Here is a 22,650-nt window from a genome sequence, read left to right as displayed (position 1 = left end):
TCTATATGTGCATTGTTTAAATCAACATCAGAGTGGATACAGCAAGAACCATGCAGGGGTTTCTCTTATAATTATTCTGCTGTGAGATTCTTAGCACTTGATCCTTCAGTGAAGTCATTACAATTGGAAAAGGCTGTGGCGCAGGCTGGAAAGCAAGCCAGCTGCAACAAATCAACAAATCACTCTGACCAAGAGGTCATGAGTTTGAGGCCAGCCCAGTGCCTGCGTCTTGTCTCTGTCTCTGTTCTATGTCATGGCATTGAATGTTTGCCTTTATGTGTGCAATGTGATCCGCCCTGAGTCCCCTTCGGGGTGAGAAGGGCGGAATATAAATGCTGTAAATAAATAAATAAATAAATTTGAAGGCTTTGTGTAGATGGTCACCTGTTGAAAATGCTACCAACTATATATTGTTGTCCCTTCTATACATTGTTATCCCTTATCTCTTATAGGTTGACCTGTTAAAAATGGTCCTTTCCCACTGCCCACTATGCTTTCAGCACTTGCAGGAAAAACTCATGTCTTATGTTTCACAGCATGAAAAGAACCAGATATGGAAAAGAGTACTTATGTAGCTGTTTACTTTATAATGGCTCTTCTCCCTGTACAGGCCTTTATTGTGAAGCTAAGTCCAAGAGAATCCTATGGCCATCCATTCTTTTGGAAAAAAAATACCACAACGATTGGACTGGTCACTAAAATATAGCATTGAACAACTATGGATAGTCTACAGGATTTTGGCTTAAAAAATTATGAAGATTGGTATCCCTATATAAGACTGATTAAGAATGAAAGAAGATACCTATATCAGGATTTGTTGATTAAAAATACAAATATTGTCCTTTATCTACATTGTGTATTGTCTGTTATCTCTACATTTAAGAACTCAGGGCAATAGTCAGGACAACACCTTTTTAATTAGATTTGGAATGCTTATATAGAAATACAAATTTTGTGTACTACATCTACCCCATACCTAAGAGATTTTGAAATTTGATGATTTAACACCTCTTAACTAGATTAGAAATAAGTACATAGAAATATATAAGCGCTGTGTAATGTTAAGGCGAGAAGAACAATAGTCATAATGATATAGAGCAAATTTCGTTACAATACAGTACTAATTTATAACTCCCAACAAAGGATTCCCCCAGGCAGGAAGCAGCAAGGCTTTGAAGCAGAAAGGCCATTCAATGCTAATCAAGGTAGTCGACTGCAACATTCACACATGCCTCAGGCAGACAAGAGGTCTTCCTCCCACCCTGGACCTTCCAGATATATAAACCCCACTTGCCTAGTTTCCAACAGACCTCACAACCTCTGAGGATGCCTGCCATAGATGTGGGCGAAAGGTCAGGAGAGAATGCTTTTGGAACATGGCCATACAGCCTGGATTTTCTGCCATGATGTTCTGAGTTATGTGGCTGTGTGAAAGGGCCCTGACCTGAAAAGTCATCTCGGGGGAAAAAGTTTTAAACCCTACCGATTTTTTTCCCCTGCATCCCATGATTCCATAGCATTGAGCCTTGGCAGTCCTTTCGACCTCATCACACTAGAGCTTGGAACCACTTCCCGAAAGTGGATTTAAACAGCTCAACCATACAGCTCCTGGGCCTCACCAAACTACAAACCCCAGAATTCTGCAGGCGGCAGAAACCGGATTTAAAGTGGATTCATGCTCTAGTGTGATGAGGCAGAAAGTGGTGTCAAATTGCATCGATGCTCTCAGCACCCTCCAATTGCGAGGGTCTCCCTAGCCTAGGAGCTGAGGGCAGTAAGAGCGCGAGGCCAGGGCAGGTGCACGCGCCCACAAAGCTGCGTGCGCAGGCCCGGCAAGAGCCAGCTGGACTCTAGCAGCAGCAGCATCCGTTCTAATAGCGCAGGTTTGCATTTGCGCGCGCCGCCTCCCTCGCAACCTTGAAGAAGCGCGAGCCGAAGACACAACGGCCGCGTCGCGAGGCTAGGGTTCCCCAAGGGCCTGGCGCAGCCAATGAGCGGGCGGCAGGGGCGGGGCTTGAGAAGGGACATTGAGAGGGAGAGAAAGCGGGCGGGCGCGAGGTAGATTATTGTGGCGAGGAGCGGCGCGCGGGGCATGGCCCGAGGTGCCCGGCGAAGGCAGGGCGATGGCGGCGGCCGAGAGGGCAGGTTGAGGGAGAAGTGGTCCTTCTTCCCTCCGCCGGCCCTCTCCTGAGGGGAGCCACCATGAGCACGGCGCTGGAGCCCCCCGCGAGGCAGGCATGGAGCCGGTCGAGCGCGGCGGCGGCGTTGAGGCGGGCTGCTTGCTTGGCGGCGGCGGCGTACGGGCTGAGGCTGCTCTGGCGCCTCAGGAAGAAAAGAGCGCCGTCGCCTCAGCATCCTCGCCCGCCGCAGGAGGAAGAGGCGAGCGCGAGCGGTCCTTTTCTCCTTCCTGAGGCGTCGTCGCTGTTGCTGCGGCCTTCCTCGTCTTCCTCTTCGTCGGCGGCGGCGCTGCCCCGCGGCTCCCCGGCGGCCAACGCGGAGTTCTTCCGCCAGCTGCTGGAGCTGCGCCAGATCCTCTTCCCGCAGCTGCTGGGCCGGGAGAGCGGCTGGCTGGGCCTGCACTCCGTGGCCCTGGTCTCGCGCACCTTCCTGTCCATCTACGTGGCCGGCCTGGACGGCAAGATCGTCAAGAGCATCGTGGAGAAGAAGCCCCGGCGCTTCGCCTGGCAGCTGCTCAAGTGGCTGGCCATCGCCGTCCCCGCCACCTTCGTCAACAGCGCCATCCGCTACCTGGAGGGGCAGTTGGCCCTGGCCTTCCGCACCCGCCTCGTGGCCCACGCCTACCGCACCTACTTCGCCGACCAGACCTACTACAAGGTCATCAACATGGATGGGCGCCTGGCCAACCCCGACCAGTCCCTCACCGAGGACATCGCCATGTTCTCCCAGTCCGTGGCCCACCTCTACTCCAACCTCACCAAGCCCATCCTCGACGTCGTGCTCACTTCCTACACCCTCATCCAGACCGCTCGCTCACGGGGGGCCAGCCCGGTGGGACCCACCTTACTGGCAGGTCTCGTCGTCTACGCCACCGCCAAGGTCCTCAAGGCCTGCTCGCCCCGCTTTGGGAAGCTAGTAGCCGAGGAGGCCCAGCGCAAGGGCTACCTGCGCTACGTCCACTCCCGCATCATTGCCAACGTGGAAGAGATCGCCTTCTATAGAGGGCACAAGGTAAGGGAGAGATCACGACGGGACCAGAGGTATTAGGGTCATTCCATGCCAAGGACCCCTGGTGGCGCAGTGGGTTAAACCGTGGAGCTGCTGAACTTGCTGACTGAAAGGTTGGTGGTTCGAATCCGGGGAGCAGGATGAGCTCCTGCTGTTAGCCCCAGCTTCTGCCAACCTAGCAGTTCGAAAACATAGAAATGTGAGTAGATCAGTAGGTACATAGCCAAATCATGAAGAGTAGTTCCATAACGCAAAATAATTTAGAAACCAGGCTCCATCGCTAAACTTCAGTGGACACTCAAGATAGATAAACGTCAGTGGACTCTCATGGGGATTTGGTTAACCAGTTAAAATTCATGCGTAAACCATTTTAAAAAATCCTGAAAATTTTCAGAGGGGGGGTTGAACCCCTACCACCCCCCCCCCCACCCCCGGGCCTACAGCCCTGCCGCTCCGGTGGGAAGGTAACAGCTCTCCATGCAGTCAAACCGGCCACATGACCTTGGAGGTGCCTACGGGCAACGTCGGCTCTTCGGCTTAGAAATGGAGATGAGCACCAACCGCCACACGACTAGACTTCATGTCAGGGGAATACCTTTACCTATGCCAAGTGGTCTAAACCAGTGGTTCTCAACCTTGGGTCCCCAGATGTTTTTGGCCTTCAACTCCCAGAAATCCTAACAGCTGGTAAATTGGCTGGGATTTCTGGGAGTTGTAGGCCAAAAACATAGGGAATCCCAGGTTGCGAAGCACTGGTCTAAACCTTACCACCATCATATCCCCAATTTTGTTCAAATTTTAGCTATAGCGCCACTCAGGTGTTAAACTAAGTTTCCCAAAATTTGAGGTTTCCAACTGCAATAGTTGCTGATCTAGACCCCCTTATCTGAAGGAGAGTCAGTCAGCGTGCACACAACATTTAACAAAATGCAATTTTTGGGGTCTAATAAAATTGAATCTAAATGTATAAGAATGGCTAGTATATTGAAATCCTGTACAGTTTTTTTCTGCTGATTCCAATGAAATTAATTTTAACATTATGGATGCAAAATCCAGTCAAACAAGTCGACTCAAAGTGTGTTGGACAAATTTTGACCAATATTCAGACTGCAACCATTTCCATACAAACCAAGATGAGGACTTGAAATTTTGACCAATCATTATGCTTGTGCTGGACATAATACTGCCAAATTTGCAACTACCTATCATCTATAACCGCCCTGCAGAATTTTATCAATTTGACACTTTCAGCACAAATGGTTCAAAGTTCAAAGCCAAGTCTTGAAAAAGACTCTATTTTAATATGCTTGCGAATGGTGTCATCTGAAAGAGAAAATTTTGCTCTACAAGACTGATATATTTTTGTTTTGCAATGCGAACATTAAGTATTCATTTACTCAGGTCAAATTATGTTATATATCATATTGAAACCAGCATCCCCATTGCCATAGGGGCCACACCTGATAGCCATCCAGTAACTAGCAGGACCATGAGGATGCATAATGTATAAATGCATAAAATGTAACATATTTTGACCTGAGTAAATGGAGACTTAATGGTCACATTGCAAAACAAAGACATATCAGTCTTGTACAGCAAACATTTATCTTTCAGATGATACTATTCGCAAGCATATTCAGGTAGACTCTTTTTTAATAATTGGCTTTGAACTTTGGTAGATTTTTATCATTTGCACTGAAAGTGCCAAATTGAAAAGATGCTGCAGGGCAGTTATAAATGTTCGGTAGTTGCAAATTTGGCAGTATTATGTCCAGCACAAGCATAATGCTTGGTTAAAATTTCAAGTCCTCATGTTGGTTTGCATGGAAATGGTTGCAGTCTGAATATTGGTCAAAATTTGTCTGACACATTTTGATGCACACCTTGAGTCAACTTGTTTGACTGGATTTTGCACCCATAATTTTAAAATTAATTTTATTGGAATCAGCAGAAGAAAAACCATACAGGATTTCAATTTACTAGTCGTTCTTATACATTTAGTTTTGATTTTATTAGACTGACTGACACTGACTGACCCCTTGAGACAAGGTGGTCTAGATCAGCAACAATTGTAGTTAGAGGCCTCAAATTTTGGGAAACTTAGTTTAACACCTGACTGGTGCTATAGCTAAAATTTGAACAAAATTGGAGAACATGATGGTGGTAACTTTTTAAAATGTTAAAAGTTCTTCTCAACAGAGGAGAGGGCAACCAAAATGATTTGCTGTGCAGAAGTGGTGACCTTTTGGAATGCCTTCCTATCCACTGCTGTACAACTATCAAACCATGTGCAGATGCAGTAGGTTAGGACACTATAGCAAAGTGGTAGAAAGTCACCAGCAGTTTTTCATTCCGTTGGTGATTCCTTAGGAATCTCAGGTAGTATAGTCTCTGTTGAGCCCTCTTAATGAACGCTGCCATATAGGTAGCCCAGGTCAGATCCTCCTTAACAGTGACACCAGGAACTTAAAACTGGCCACCTGCTCCACTTGCTCTCCATTTATGATCAAGGGCTGAATTTCTGGTCTGTTCTTCCTATAATCCACTATGAGCTCCTTGGTCTTATTGATGTTAAGAACCAGATTATTGTCCCTGCATTCGTATACAATTTAAAATATAAAAAATATTAAGCAGAATTAAGCATAAACAGTATTAAAATTCAGTTAAAATCCATCAAACATATTTAAAGTTAAAAACCATAGCATCCCCTGAGTAGAACTTAAAACACTTTCATCTTTAAAGGCCTGCATGAATAAAAAGGTTTTAGCCTGCCGCTGGAAGAACAGCAGGGAGGGGACTGTTCTGACTTACCTAGGCAGGGAGTTCAGAGTCAAGAGGCAACTACCTTGAAGGCCTGCTGTCTCATTCTCAACAACCGAACTTGAGATGGAGGTGGGATCAAGAGAAGAGCCTCTTCTGAAAATCTCAGGACATAGCCAGATTCATATAAGAGGATGTGGTTAGCCAAATAGCCTGGACATGAACCATATAGGGCAGTGGTTCTCAACCTGTGGGTCCCCAGATGTTTTGGCCTACAACTCTCAGCAATCCCAGCCAGTTTACCAGCTGTTAAGATTTCTGGGAGTTGAAGGCCAAAACATCTGAGTACCCACAGGTTGAGAACCACTGGTCTAGGCCTTTAAAAGTCATAACCAGTACTTTGACTTGTGCCCAGTAACAGACAGAGAGCCAATGGAGCTGCTGCAACAGGGGGGTTGTCTGCCCCCTGTAGCTAGCATCAGTTTGCAACCTGGCTGCAGCTCTTTAGACCATCTGAAGTTTCCGAGCACTCTTCAGAGGCAGCCGCACATAGAGCACCCTAGAATAATCCAGGCGGGATGTAACTAAAGCATTTTCCACCGTGGCCAGATAGGGGCAGGCTGCTGGTATTGGGAGATCAGAGGTCTCTCAAAGTGCACATTTCTGTCCCCACAACTCCCCCCCCCCCCCCCAAAGGGCTTTCCTCATTGGGTGTCCCCATGCCCTCCAAGTAACTTCTGGTGGCATTAAGCCACCAGAATCCCCCTTCCAGAAAATCTCTTAAAAGAAAAATCAAAACTTACTGGGCGCCATGCCTCCTCTCTAGCAGGTCTCTTGGTGTGTAGAAGGGATGCACCAAGAGGCGGGAGAAGAGGGGAGGAGCGATTTTCCTCCTCAGAGGGGGGCATGGTGGCCCAGCAAATTTTTATTTTATTTTAAAGGCTTCGAGGGTTTTTTTGGGAAGGGGGTGGTTGCCCTCCTTGCTTCAGGAAGGCCTCGGTCTAATGAGGAATCAAATTAATTTAGGAGAAAGCAGGGTTTTCCTGCTCTGTCATGAATTAATCCTCTTTTACCTGAGGTGTCGTTTGGACACCTCCAGTAAAAGTCCAACATGGCTCGCATTTTGGGACCAGTCAGTCATAATGTGTTTCTTCAATTCTAAGGCACACTTTTTCCCCAATACAGGAGTTACAAATTGACTTGAAATTGACTCATAGTTAAGAACAGGTGTGAGACAACAGGAAGTGAGAGAAATCTGCCCCTTGGAAGGGAATTTACTCCTGAAAGAGTTATCAAATGACTCTTAGGACATCACATTATAGCATGGATCCACTTTAAGTCCAGTTTCTGCCTCTTGCAGAATTCTGGGGTTTGTAGTTTAGGGGATGGGCATTTAAACTGCTCAGCCAGAGAGGTCCTCGGCTTCACTAAACTACAAACCCCAGAATTCAACAGGAGGCAGAAAACGGATGTAAAGTGAATCCATGCTCTGGTGCGATGAGGCTAATAGTTAATAACAGGGGTGAGACAAGAGAAAGTTAGCGAAATCTACCCCTTGGAAGGGAAAGTCACTCCTGAAAGTCAATGCTGATATCACCTGAATATACCTCCTAATTTCCTGTGCTCATAACAATTTATTTAAACACTTCATTTAAAAAAGATGAAGACAGAGATGAAGGAAATTCATTCATTTTACTGGTTGGTATTCTAACCTTATATTGTACCTTGAGAGTACAGCAAACAGTTAAATACAGCAATACAGTGCAATCTTTTAAAAATGACCATATGAAAAGGTGTCTCCATTGAAGCTTTATCACCAATCTTTGTTTTCACAACAAGCATTTTTAAAAATCCAACCACAGGGACAGAAAGTGAGGTGATATCTTCTGAACGGTCACAGACAGCAAAAGAAACACTACAGAGGTGTTCATCCTTCCCTATGCTATCGTATATGTGTGTTTGTGTGGCTGAAGTTACACTTTAAAAATGTACCCTTTCAACTTACATACAAATTCAACTTAAGAACAAACTTACAGAACCTATCTTAGTCTTGGGGACTGCCTACATAAACATCTCTAAAAATAGGGTACATCTTAGAAATGCAGGTATATTTTATGTATTTTTGTTGGTCGTGGTGGTACTGAAATTAGGGTGCATTTTGCAATTGATAGCATCTCACAATTGAAGAAATATGGGTAATAGTAAATGATAATAAATTTTATTTGTTACCCACTTCTCCTCGTGGCTTGAGGTGGGGTACAACACAGTTAAAACACATAGATAAAACATAATACCATTAAATACATAGAACAAAGATGAAAGCACCAGTGCTCATAAAATGTAAATTTAACATTTATAGTTTAAAATTGATTGGAAGAGAGATTGTGTCTTAAATTTTGATACCTGGTTTGGCTCCTGTATTGGTAAACATCTCTTGAATTCCTTCAGTACATGCTACCTCCCTTCTTCCCTGAGAGGGTTCACTTCCTATGAGATTCAGAACTGTTTGTAGTCTTTGACAAATGGTCCCCACTGTAGTTCATGAAGGGATCTTGCTAATATGACGCAAATGACTTGGCTTCACGTAAAACCAACAATCTTGAGCATGGACTAATAATGTTACAATGAAATGTTGTGTGATTTCAAGTTGATTCTGGTTTAGAGCAATCCTAAAATCAGTCTATCACAGAGTTTCTGGGGATGAGAATGCTAAACTTGGCCGGGATCATCCACCAGGTGGGAGTCAAACTCTGCTCTCCAGGCTTTTTTTTTAATCGTGTCAGAGGCGAATTGAGAATATACTGTAATTATTTTCTGGTGTGAGAGAATTGGCCGTCTACAGAGACGTTGCTCAGGGGACGCCCGAATGTGTTACCATTCTGTGGGAGGCTTCTCTCATGTCCCCGCATGAAAGCTGGTTCTGACAGACAGGAGCTCACCCCATCTTGCAGATTCAAACCACCAGCCTTCAGATCTTCAGGTCAGCAGTTCAGCTGGCTCCTTGCTCTCCAGTTAGTCAAACACTCAAGACCATCCTGCTCCCCTACAAGATTCAGTACTATGAATTACAAAGCTGTTCATACACCCAAGCACCCCTTGCCCAACACATTCTGTAACATTGACTTTTACTCACAGTAAAGCACCCTTCCAATTTCTGCAGCTATGAAATGCTGGATTAAGCCAAAAGGACAAGTTCTTTTATTGTTTGTTTCCATGTAGGTCCTACTCATCATTCCCATCAGACATCCTCACAATTATATATAATTTTTTCTTATTTTCTTAAAAACCCCTGATATGTAGCTCTTTTGGATGGTTTGTTTGTCAACATTTCTTTTGGCTATTTAAATAATGCATAATGCAAAGCTGGGTTTGTATCTGTTGAGAGAAGTAATAGAATTCAGTAGAACTCACCTCAGTTTAAAGAGGGAGTGTGATGTAGTACTAGTTCAAGTATCAGATTAGGACTGTGGGAGACCAGGGTTCAAATTTCTGTCAGCTATTGAAACTCACAGGATAATCTTGGGCGAGTCACACCCTGAGCTGCAGAGGAAAGCAATTGCAATCCTCCTGAGAATAGTTAACTGTATGATGGGGGTCCCATTAGGGTTGCAATAAAGCAGAAGTGACTTGAATGCAAACAACAAAACTATACTTCTGTGTAAGTGGATATAGGATTGTAGCCTAACCTCTCATAAAGTTGCTTTTCTCAATGAGTTAATTTTTCTAATGTGTGAAACTTGTTTTTATTCTTTAAGATGGTTTACTAACAATACAGTGTTATGTGAGCTTGCTTGCTTGGAAGTTAGTTCCATTGTTTTCAGTAGAGCCTATGCCATTGCAAGGAAGTACAGGCAGTCCCTGAATTACAAACATCTGACTTACAAACAACTCATAGTTAAGAACAGGGCCAGGACAACAGGAAGTGAGAGAAATCTACTGCTAGGAGGGGAAATTCGCTCCTGAACGAGATATCATGGGGAAAAGGTGTCTCAACTGAAACTTTATCACCAGTCCTTGTTTCCACAACAAGCCATTTTCTTTTCCAAATCCAAGTGTCACAGGGACAGAAAGTAAGGTGAAACATTATGCTATCAAAGCGCTCTCTCTCTCTCTCTCTCTCTCTCTCTCTCTCTCTCTCTCTCTCTATATATATATATATATATATATATATTCAATTTAAGAACAGACATACAGAACCTATCTTGTTCATAACTTGGGGGCTACCTATAGAAGATTGCAGCAGTCCTAAATGCACCAACCAGAGAGTATTCTGTTGAACTCAAGGGAACTGACTTTTGATTAAAGAAAACAGAGGCTCACAATATAAAATGATTATATTAAATGTAACATGTGTCTTGCAAACTATTTATATTCTTCTTAATGTGTATTGGGTTAGAGAAACAGTTTCTTCCCCTTCCGCTACCCTGATCAATACACAGATAATGTAGTACTTGCACATGGCAGCTTGAAGAAAACTTTACTCTGGCAGAGACAGCAGTACTGAACAACCTTCAATACTATTCTGCATAGCTAAGCAGCAATGCAGCCCTGCAGAGTCTTTAAATAGCACAGACCCAAGCAGAGATGGGCTTTAACAGCTAGAGTTACATAAAATAAATTAGCCTTTTGGAAAACCAGTATCAAACATATTGAATGTGTGTCATCTTCACCTTTCTTTTTATCTGGGAATGACTGGAGCTTTCCTCTCTTTTGTTTCTTTTTATTCAAACGGTAGAGAAATAATGATTGATTAAAGAAATATGGCCCTCATCAGAAGCAGAATCTATAAAAGGCTTAACTCCATTGAAGATAGTGGTTGCTCACTTGCATGTTTAACATCTGCCATGGATTTGATTACATCACAAAATCAGAGTCTCATGAAGCATCACTCCCAAATAAGCAGGACTATGTACTCTAAGAAGGGACTTAAGATTCTACATTAAGTGAGACTACAGCTTTAGGACTAAAAGTAACCCCAAAGTGATGAAGTTACAGTAAAATGGTTTGGATTTCAATGATGAGGATGTGGGCATTTGCTAAAATTGTAATTCATTTACAGGTCATAATTCTAATGCAGGAACATCTGTGCTCTCAATAAGTGTATTATCACCATCCATTTACTAAGTGATTAGGTTATCTGGCCAGATGTTCATCTGGTATATATTGGCAAAGATCCTCTAAACCAAGCAATATAGAGTTCTAGATATTTACAGGATTACAGCTTATTTCAATTACGTTTTGTTCCACAGAATAACTAGTGGGTATCTCTTGTTCTGAACACTGGTTCTGCTCAGATGAAGTAGAATCACATCACTCCAGAAACAGATGTTTATGTGATGTGACTCCAGAAACAGAAGGTTTGGGGAACTAACACAAATCTAGCAACTGCTTCACAGGAAGACTTTTGTCGTACTTCATTTAAATATCACCAGAAACTATTAAATGGATAAGCAGCAACTATTCAATAAAAGTATGAAGGGATGGAACTGAATGACGGAACTCTCTTGGTTTCTCTTAAGCTCTGCTGTGGTATTAAAATACATCATGCTAGGTCTTCTCTATCCATATACATTTTTATTGCCTTCATTGTATTGAGAGTGAATGTCAAAAGTGGATCACCTTCAAATCCATAGAGACTCTTCACACTTTGAAAAGGGTGGTCTTCCTCACAAGTACAGTTGATGAGGCTGTGAGAGAGAGCTTTCTCAATGGCTGCCCCCTGATCCTGAAGCCCCTTTCACAGGAAGGCTAAAATAGCCCCCTTCCATTGGCAAGCAAAACCCTTTTTATTAAGACAGGCTTTTAATACAGAAATCTTTTAAAGCAAAGGGTAGATGCATGTATTATTTTAAACTGAAGTGTTTTTAAGGAGCTTTTAATTTTTTCAGATTACATATTTTTAAATTGGAGATTTGAAGTGTTCTAATATGCCTAGTTTAATTCCATTTTATTGCTCACTTTTTGTATATTATTATCATCTGTCTTTCTTTTTAATATTGAGTCACCTTTCATTCCAATTTGGAAATGAAAACCTGAGAAACTAATAATAATAATAATAATAATAATACTGTGGGACTTTCGAATCCAGATTGACAAAGTTCTGGAACACAACACGCCAGACATCACAGTTGTGGAAAAGAAAAAGGTTTGGATCATTGATGTCACCATCCCAGGGGACAGCCGCATTGACGAAAAACAACAGGAAAAACTCAGCTGCTATCAGGACCTCAAGATTGAACTTCAAAGACTCTGGCAGAAACCAGTACAAGTGGTCCTGGTGGTGATGGGCACATTGGGTGCCATGCCAAAAGATCTCAGCCGGCATTTGGAAACAATAGGCATTGACAAAATTATGATCTGCCAACTGCAAAAGGCCACCCTACTGGGATCTGTGCGCATCATCCGAAAATACATCACACAGTCCTAGACACTTGAGAAGTGTTCGACTTGTGATTTTGTGATATGAAATCCAGCGTGTCTGTCTTGTTTGCTGTGTCATACAATATAATAATAATAATAATAATAATAATAATAAGGTTTTACATTCTGTAAAGAACCTCCATGAGTTGAAGAAACTCAGTACTTTTCCCCTCAACACAGTGAGAACAGGTATTAAAGGGAAGTGCAAAAATCCTTGTGTGTTGTTATGTGTTATGAATTTAAATTTCTGAGTACAGCTATAGGTAGATAGTAGATGGAGTACCCATCCCCAATGATTGCCCTCCAAATGTTTTGTATTTGAATTCCCATTAGCATCAGTCAGTGTACCATGTAATCTAGTATGCTGATTAGTTGTATTGCAAAACATCTGAAGGTCACTGAGTTGGGAAAGCAGAGAGAGACAGATTTAGACTGGAGAAGCCATGGAGCCTACTGAATGACCCAGATCTGGTGCTTACCTCTTGACCTAATCTAGTTCATGACAGTAATGAGGATAACCTCATGTATGCTGGCTCTATCTGCCATAGCAGAATGATGTGCTAATATAATTTTTAAAAAGTCAGCACTTTAAATATTTAACAGTTTGTAGCTCATAAATCTTAATAAAATCTTTTTAAAAGCATAACATTCCTGTTCTTTTCCCATTCAGAAACTGATGTTGAGATAATGTAACCTTTCTAAGGCCATCTACCATCACACACCCTTGAGAAGTGAATGTGAAATAATACTTATTGGACATCACATTTCCAGGGCATAGAGCTGCAACCTTTTGCAGATTCCTGTTCAGCACATATGTAACAGTGTACTTTGGTTTGCTGTGAAGTCATGTGAGAGAAATGGTTGGATGATAGTTAAAATCATATGTCTCAGATTCACATGATAGCAATCTGTTTCACCATGCTAATCCCAAGCCTTGCCTTTATGCGAGTTTCTGATATATGCAGAAGAATTTATGTGCTTTGTTATCTTATACAAAACTTGAAGATAAGGATATCCCCACTTCTCCAAATAAATATTTTCATTCCAGCCTGCTTTGGTTTTTGTATTATTGGAGCTGTGCAGAGCTGTGCAGATATCCAGTTGATATCCTGCCTACCTAAATGTATTAAAAGGAGCATCCAGCTATTGTGTACTGATATGAGCCTTGTTAGTAGTCATCTAATTGATTTTAAATATTTATGCCTAGCTATAGTGATCTATAGCTACACACACACATGCTTTCAGACACAACTATGTCTTCATAAACCAGCATATGTGCTATGAGTGACTAACAAAAATTAAAATATTATCTAGCATTCTGTCTTCTTCAGCTGTTCTGAGGAAAATGCTTCTTATAGGTAAGATGACAGTTGAAAAAATCTAGATGTTTATTTTATAGGCTAAAACTATGGTGTGTCTATAAATCCAGAAATTCACACCAATTTTCAGTGTTCTTGGATCGAATGGCATTTTTTTCAGTAACTGGCAAATTTGATGTTCCACATGTATTATATGACACACTGTTGCTAATCCCACATATCCCATTGTATAGGCATGTTTGTTTAAAATGCCTGCATATCTAGACGTATCACGCTGTGTCAGTCTTTGTGTTTGTTAACTATAGGTAGAAATGAACCAACTCCAGAAAAGCTACAAAGCTCTGGCAGACCAAATGAACCTCATTTTATCCAAACGTTTGTGGTACATCATGCTAGAACAGTTCCTGATGAAGTATGTATGGAGCAGCAGCGGTTTGATCATGGTAGCTGTACCAATCATCACTGCAACAGGATTTGCAGATGGCGGTAAAAACATTTTGGTTTTATTTGAAATGTATTATTTAACCTAACTAGAGGTGGGGGCAAGAGATGTGTGTCTGCATAATTTTAACGGCAGTAACATTGTGTCTAGTACAAACACTGCATACTTGAAGTGCCCTGTGAAGAGCTTTGCAAGCAGAAAAGGGTGAGGAAAGGAGAGGAAGCAAGTATGTTTCCTCTTACCCAAGAAATCAAGATATTTGAAAAACAACTTTATAAGAATTGTATTTCTAAATAACACCTATTTCTTCTTTAGGTTGCTTTTGTTTGTTAAAACTGATGGTATTAAATCCCCAGTGAAGTTGACCTGTTAAAGTGATTGAAGTTATGGACTTAACTTATGGACTTAACAAGTTCCTACTGATAACTGAAGAAAGTCAAAGAGGAAAGTGCAAAGGCAGGTTTATGGTGGAACCTTAAGAAAACAAAATAATACCTACAGATAATTTACATAACTTTAAAGTAGGCAGTGAAGATACTGAAATGGTTTAAGATTTCCATACTTTGGATCAGTCATTAATCAGATGATGGCTAGGAATTGGAAGGACAGTTTTGGCTGAATCTACCCTGCCATATAATCCATTTCTGAATCCATCTGTTTTGAACTGGATTATATGAATCTACACTTCCATATAATCCAGTTCAAAGCAGATAATTTGGATTCAGAAACTAGATAATATGGCAGTGTAGATGGGCCGATGAAGGAACTAGACAAGAACTTGGAAGTGTACAGCTGTATCATTAAGTACTAAAGTTGGGATTGTTCATGCCATCATATTTCCAGTTTGTATGTATGACTGTGAAAGATGGACAGTGAAGCAAACCGATAGGAAGAAAATTAACTCATTTGGATGAGGTGCTAGAAAAGAGTTCCATAGATACCCTCAGACTGCTTTAAACTAACAATAAATGGGTCTTAGATAAAATTAAGTCCAAACTCTCTTTAAAAACTCAGATGACCCAGTTGAGACTTGAAATTGAGACTTTGGTTGTGTCATGTGAAGACGTGATTTGTTAGAAAAGACAATAAGGCTTGGTAAGGTAGAAAAAACAGGAAAAAAGGAAGAATGCATTATAGATGGTCATAAACAGTAAAGGATTCCAAAGTCCTAAATCAGCAAGATCTGAATCTTCATGATCCTGTTGATGAATGGATGACTTAAAGTATTTCCTTCATAGGGTTATCATAAGTCAAAGTCGATTTGATGGTAGTTAACAGTAGCAATTGATTCACTAGATTTTAATCTAGTTGAGACTAGCACTTAGATGCAGGCCCTATGCCCCATTCCTTATTTTCAGTTTGTTGTTCCCTTTTGTAGCTGAAACAGATGATTACGCCCATGGATATGTGGCTGTTGGATAATGGATTTAATAAATAGCTTAACAGCATCAATCATGCTTAAGCTCTTGATTTCACTATACTTAGTTCAGTATTGAGACAAATAGCTTCTTGGCTATTTATTATATAAAATTACTCTTTAAAAATTTTGTGTTTGTATATATTAAATATTAACATTTAAGGGATTTTAGAATACATTTTAAATAACAAATGTCTAATGCACTAATTATTTATAATAAAAAATAAACCAAGATGAATTTAAAGTCAGAAGGGACAAATCTGATCCTTGGGGAAAACGTTTGTTTTGGCAAATGCAATGACAAAATGTAATTTTGATTTAATGTTAATTTTTTTCCTCAGTACTTAATACATTATTGTATCCAAAAGAATAACAATACTATTGACTAAAAATAATTTAAAATTAGCTACTTTACATTTGCAACAATTACAAGCTATAGGAAATGGTAACTGTTAAAGTCCAATGATTAAGCTTTTGAACCAAGGTTAAAGTTAATTTCTTTACGTAATCATTGGATTGTTCTGTATTTCCAAAGTGTGCTTACAGTTATACCAGGAAAAAGGAAATGCTGAATTGTAATAAATTAGGATTTGGAAATATACAGTTCCCTAGGTGTTGCTTGACTACACCTGTAATCATCTTCAGTCAATATAGCTAGTAATGTGGGTTTATGGGAGTTAGGGTCCAAAATATGGAGGGACACATATTCCCCAACCCTGCAACAAAAATTACATTACTATTTACTTATTTTTAGCATATACAAAAAAGGCAGTTAACTACTTACTCTGAGAGCATTTAATTCCAAAGCTTACTGCAGGTACTGTGAAAAGACAGTTTCTGTTCTTTTATTGTTTTACAAAAATATTTTAGCACATCATACAAGATCTTTTCTGCAGTTGGCAACAATTTCAGTGACTGCAGCACTTGGGAAAACGGCCACACTGAGCATAGCAAATGGCTGCCAACTGCAAAGCCAGCGATACCATTAGGTACTATGAGGCAGCCAGTTCAAGTAGTAGATTTGAACATTGTGATGGGGCAGCAAATGGTTAATGATTTAATTGTTTTTGTCATTGTGGTTTTACTGCCAGGGAAGGTTAGAGATGTATATGGATTTTCCACCTCATGTTCCAAAATAACTTCTCTGGCACTGGGTGCTATGCACCTTGATACTAGTGTGTATGTTTACAATTTGCTGCTCTGCCTCAAGTAGTCATCCTGGTGTCTATCCATTTTTGGTCAGTTTACCTGTTTATATGAGTGTTGAGAACAGTCAGGAATGCTTGCCTCCCAGTTGTATGCAGTGTATGCACATAGCCACATGACTGTTTCCTATAACTACAGGCATTTCCAGACAGAAAAATAAGCAATCTTCACTGGCAGAGGGTTGCAGGGTGAGAAACAGTAACTTGTGTATTGCATGCAGCTTTTCCTTACAGGAGACCTTGTAGCCGCTGACCTATTGCTCAATTTGCTTTGGTGGTAGCGTAAAAGTGCTACATCTCCTTTCAATTTGCTGATCAGTTGCTCATGAAAAAAAATCTCACGAAGTCCTTTAGAACTAGCACATCTGGCTCAAAAAAGCCCGTGAGCACACATCTTATTTTTAGAATGTTGCTGCTACTACATTATTGAATTTTGGCAGCATAACGGTGGTGGGGGCCTGCTAATGGGTTAGAGGTCCTCTGTCCTCCACAATTTACTTTGACCTTGTCTTGAGTATATTGTGTCACCAGAGAAGTGGAAATCCTGCTAGACCAGACATGGGCAAACTTCGACCCTCCAAGTATTTTGGACTTCAACTCCCAGTAATCCCAACCAGTTTACCAGCTGTTAGGAATTGTGGGAGTTGAAGTCCAAAACACCTGGATGGCCAAAGTTTGCCTATGCCTGTGCTAGACACATAAAGCTCATTAGTTGACCAATCATATACAATAAAGCATTTTATGTTATTGCCCTGAAAAAAGAGCTGTCTAAAATTAAGATTACCACAATCTAGTGCTTCAAGCAGTTGTGTGATGTAAGATTTTATGACATCAAGGCATACAAGACTTAAAAAAGAGAGAAATGGAAAAACTGCATATGTGTAATTTGAATATTCATGGAATTTATATAATACTTGTAGCAAATGTAAATTTTAATTACTGAAGTGTATAACAGTAACATAGAGGAATTGAGATTTTCTTCTTCTAATTTGATTCAGAAAAAAAGTGTGTGTGTGTGCGTATGTGATCTGTTGACTTATGGCTTGCCCATGAATTCCATATGGTATTCTTAGGCGAAGAATAGCCAGAGGTAGAATCATAAAGTTGGAAGAAATCACAATGGCCATTGAATCCAACCCCTGCCATGCAGGAATACAGAACCAAAACACTCCCAACAGATGGTGCTTTTGTAAGTTCTTTCCTCTGAAGTTCAGCTTACAACACCTGGTATAAATTGGCATCCAAGTACTAACCAAAGCCAACCCTGCAGAGCAGTTAAGATCAAATGGCTCTGGTGCCTTTGAGGTATTTAGACAGAAAAAGTAACCAATGGGAAATCTATTTACAAAAATTAGGACTTCTTAATTTTGATTTAGACCAAAAATAATACTATCTGACATTTTAATGCCACCCTTATTTTGTTACCTCTGTTCTTAATATTTGTTCTTGGTTTTAATAATAAAAAACAACAACAGCAACAACAACAACAATAATTTTATTTGTATCCCACCACCATCTCCCAGAAAAGACTTGGGCAGCTTACAGAACAGCACATAATAGTGCCATAAAACGCATAAAAATACAGGTAAAATTACATCAAAATGTTTAATAATAATAATAATAATAATAATAATAATAATAATAATAATAATAATTTATTTCTTATATGCTGCCTCTATCTCCCGGGGGACTTGGGGCAGCTCACATGGGAACAAAGCCCTAAAAACGACAGTTGACATATACATAAAACAGCTTAAGTTACAATATTAAAATACATAGTAAAAGCCAAACAATGAAAAAACTTTAAATAAGCACATATCAAAGCAGTTAGACAAAGAAGTGGGGTTGTTTAGGATTACATGGGAGGGGCAGACTTATTCAACATGAATCGTTGAACCAGAGTGGGATAAGGGGCTAGGGACCGGGCGGGCGATTTGGACTGTGGTGAAAGTGCAGCTAATTATTCAAAGTGCATTGAAAAGGCCACATTTTCACACTCATTCGAAATGTGGTTAGGGTGGGCACTAGTCTGATCTCCCTAGGGAGGGAGTCCCAGGGCCGGGTGGCCACCACTGAGAAGGCCCTCCCTCGTCCCCACCAACCATATTTCAGATGGTGGCGGGAGCTAAAGGAGGGCCTCCCCGGAAGATCTAAAATCCCGTGCTGGTTTATAGGGAGAAACGCGGTCACGAAGATAGGCAGGACCCAAACCATTTAGGGCTTTGTAAGTCATGACCTGCACTTTGAATTGGGACTGGAAACTTATTAGCAGCCAGTGGAGCTGCTTCAGGAGAGGCGTAGTACGCTCCCTGTAGCTTGCTCCTGTCAACAATCTGGCTGCAGATCTTTGTACCAGTTGCGTGCAATGCAGTAGTCTAGTCTTAATGTAACCAATGCGTGGACCACTGTGGCCAAGTCAGACTTCTCGAGCTATGGTCACAGCTGGCGCACAAGTTTTAATTGCCCTCCTGGCCACGACCGCTGAGAATCAAGCGTCAGTGCTGAGTCCAGGATTACCCCCAGACTGCAGACCTGTGTCTTCAAGGGGGAGTGTGATCCCGTTGAGCACAGGTTGCCACTCTATACCCTGATCTGACGAGTGACTGACCTGGAGGACCTCTGTCTTGTCAGGATTAAGCTTCAGCTTGTTAGCCCTCACCCAGCCCATCACAGCGGCCAGACACTGATTCAGGACACGGGGGGCTTCCTTGGAATCTGGTGGAAAAGAGTAGTAGAGTTAAACAATAACAATATCAATTAACATAAAACATAATGTTGTTCTAATGTTTGGTGTAGGGTGCAATTGGTAAACAGTACATAAATAAAACATGCTTGGGTTTTTTAAAAACAAAGCGCTTATCATCTGAGATTCCCATGCACACTACCTTCAACTCTGTAAGAGCAATACAAAATACATATGAAAAAATTCCTGAGAAATTCTGTAATATTATACTCCAATTTAAACCCAGAGATAGTTACTAACCATCTTAAAAGTAATATTTTATGTGTAGTCCATGAGCCTCCAGTGGCACAGTGTGTTAAAGCGCTGAGCTGCTGAACTTGCAGACCAAAAGGTCGCAGGTTCAAATCTGGGGAGTGGAGTGAGCGCCCACTGTTAGCTCCAGCTTCTGCCAACCTAGCAGTTCATAAACTTGCAAATGTGAGTAGATCAATAGGTACTTCTCTGGCGGGAAGGTAATAATGCTCCATGCAGTCATGCTGGCCACATGACCTTGGAGGTGTCTACAGACATCTAGAATCATAAAATCATAGAATGAAAGAGACCTCACGGGCCATCCAGTCCAATCCCCTACAAGAAGCAGGAAAATTTCATTCAAAGCACCCCAACAGATGGCCATCCAGCCTCTGCTTAAAAGCCTCCAAAGAAGGAGCCTCCACCACAGTCAAGGGGAGAGAGTTCCACTGCCGAACAGCTCTCACAGTGAGAAAGTTCTTCCTGATGTTCAGGTGGAATCTCCTTTCCCGTAGTTTGAATCCATTGTTCCGCGTCCTAGTCTCCAGGGCAGCAGAAAACAAGCTTGCTCCCTCCTCCCTATGACTTCCCCTCACATATTTGTATATGGCTATCATGTCTCCTCTCAGACTTCTCTTCTGCAGGCTATACATACCAAGCTCTTTAAGCCGCTCCTCATAGGGTTTGTTCTCCAGACCCTTGATCATTTTAGTCGCCCCCCTCTGGATGCTTTCTAGCTTGTAAATATCTCCCTTCAACTGTGGTGCCCAGAATTGGACACAGTCTTCCAGGTGTGGCCTGACCAAGGCAGAATAGAGGGGTAGCATGACTTCCCTGGATCTAGATGCTATACCTGTATTTATGCAGGCCAGAATCCCGTTGGCTTTTTTTACTGCCACATCACATTGTAGGCTCATGTTTAACTTGTTGTCCACAATGACTCCAAGATCTTTTTCACACGTACTTCTGTCGAGCCAGGCATTGTCCCCCATTCTGTATCTTTGCATTCCATTTGTCCCTGTTGAACTTCATTTTGTTAGTTTTGGTCCATCTCTCTAATCTGTTAAGATCATTTTGAATTCTGCTCCTGTCTTCTGGAGTGTCAGTTATCCCTCCCAGTTTGGTGTCATCTGCAAACTTGATGATAGTGCCTTCTAACCCTTCGTCTAAGCTCTTCGGCTTAGAAATGGAGATGAGCACCAGCCCACAGAGTTGGACACAACTGGACTTAATGTCAGGGGAAACTTTACCTTTACTGTACCTAGGTAGTCCATTTATTGATGAACACCACAACTGTTCTCTACACTGTCGTTGTGTTATTATAGTGACTAAACTTAGTGGCGCGCTTTCTGGTTCCATGCCTCTTTGTATTAGTTAAGCTGATCCTCAGATGGCAGACATGCATTATCTTGCCAGGATTATTCTTGGAGGCTTACATGCTTGGTATAAAATGACAACACTTCTGTACTGATAAAGGAGTGGTCTTTTAAAAACTATTTTGAAAGTATTCTCTTTACACAGTTTTGTAATTCTCTCCAAATAGCCCCACTATGGGTGATATGGATCATGGAGCAGTGGTATTGTTGGTTGAGACAAAAGGGCCTGTGGCTTAGAGAAAATGCAAACATCATTAAGTGCTATTTGCTGTTTTTATTATGTTATTGTTAGAATTTAATTATACAGTGTCATTTCTGTAAATGGTGTCTTACAGGTAAAAACAATGAAACTGTTCCTTGCCCTTAGGCTTACAGTCTAAAAAAAACCTTACAGTTCATCACCATTGATGTTCAGTTTACCTTTGTTTGGCCTGGCACTGCTTCTGCTACTTACTCATAGCAGTAAAAGTGTAGGTGATAACTACTTGTTCAGCCACCGCATTGAAGTTAATGAATATCTCATTGCCAAGTTGCTGCTAGTCTCAGAGATGAATTTTCAGGTGGGATTTGGCAATGATTTTGAATGATTTGGATTATGCAATCTGGATTTTGCTTATTTTAGTCTAATTTCTTCTTGAGAGGGTTTTCTGTTAAGAAGTTAAATAATCAAAATATCCTTGCTCAAATTGAGGGTGCCTTCTTTCGTTTTAGAATTAGAAGATGGTCAGAAACAAGCCATGGTGAGTGAACGGACGGAAACATTCACTACTTCACGGAATTTATTGGCTTCGGGAGCAGATGCTATTGAGAGGATCATGTCTTCTTACAAAGAGGTATTGGATAAGCTTCTTTTTGATAAGAGAAAATAGGATGTAGTGACAAAGTAGCATAACAAGTATTGAATTGAAATGCACCATTGTAGATGCATAGGGATGAATATATAGAATGAAATGGCAAATAACTTTTTATCTGACAATATTTTTTATTATTAATGGATGGGCTTTTGTAAAAGGAGCTTTGTAAAAATGAGGCAGGTTGTCATTGGTTTACTAGTTTGCTTTTATAGTTGCCTTTGATACATTGTTTAGTTGTATTTGAACATTATAACACATTGTACATTTCTTGTTTCTGTTTTTAAAATATTGTGAGTCACTTTGAGTTTCAGTTTTGGGAAAAACACATATAAATTAATTAAATAATGAATAATATATAACAGGATATAACCAACGTTAAGTGTCAGGAAGTAACAAATTCAACAGCATTTGCTGCGAACAAGTCCATATTCAAACACCAGAAGAAAGGTGTTGGCTTTGGTGTTCTCATTAAAGTTCAGATATATTTCACTGGATTCAGATCTGCGATCCATAGGGTCAGAGAATAGAGAATGACCACTGTAAAGCCTCATAAGATTCAATTTTAATTGCAGGGGATTAATTTCAATTTCAGTTTCAGTACCTGAAAATAATATCTTTTTCTTATAGAAGTCAATAATATAAATCAATTAACCTATGGCTGCTTACAAATGATCAGAAAATGACAAAAGAAAGTAAA

The 22,650-nt window shown here is 41.0% G+C and overlaps 1 protein-coding gene across 1 annotated transcript in view; it reads left to right on the top strand.

The window, feature by feature from the left end:
• Window positions 1-1,912: 1,912 nt before the first annotated feature.
• Window positions 1,913-22,650, top strand: part of abcd2 (ATP binding cassette subfamily D member 2) — a 58,161-nt gene continuing 37,423 nt past the window's right edge. The window contains exons 1-3 of the mRNA XM_003221515.4: window positions 1,913-3,189; window positions 13,991-14,171; window positions 21,811-21,932. Coding sequence (XP_003221563.1) covers window positions 2,203-3,189; window positions 13,991-14,171; window positions 21,811-21,932 — 1,290 coding nt within the window. The 5' untranslated portion in view covers window positions 1,913-2,202. The remainder of the gene's footprint in view (window positions 3,190-13,990; window positions 14,172-21,810; window positions 21,933-22,650) is intronic.

The sequence above is a fragment of the Anolis carolinensis genome, chromosome 5 (assembly GCF_035594765.1).
Source record: "Anolis carolinensis isolate JA03-04 chromosome 5, rAnoCar3.1.pri, whole genome shotgun sequence".
In the NCBI taxonomy this organism is placed as follows: Eukaryota; Metazoa; Chordata; class Lepidosauria; order Squamata; family Dactyloidae; genus Anolis; species Anolis carolinensis.
Note: the sequence above shows the minus strand (reverse complement) of the source record. Positions and strands in the feature narration are given on the sequence as shown.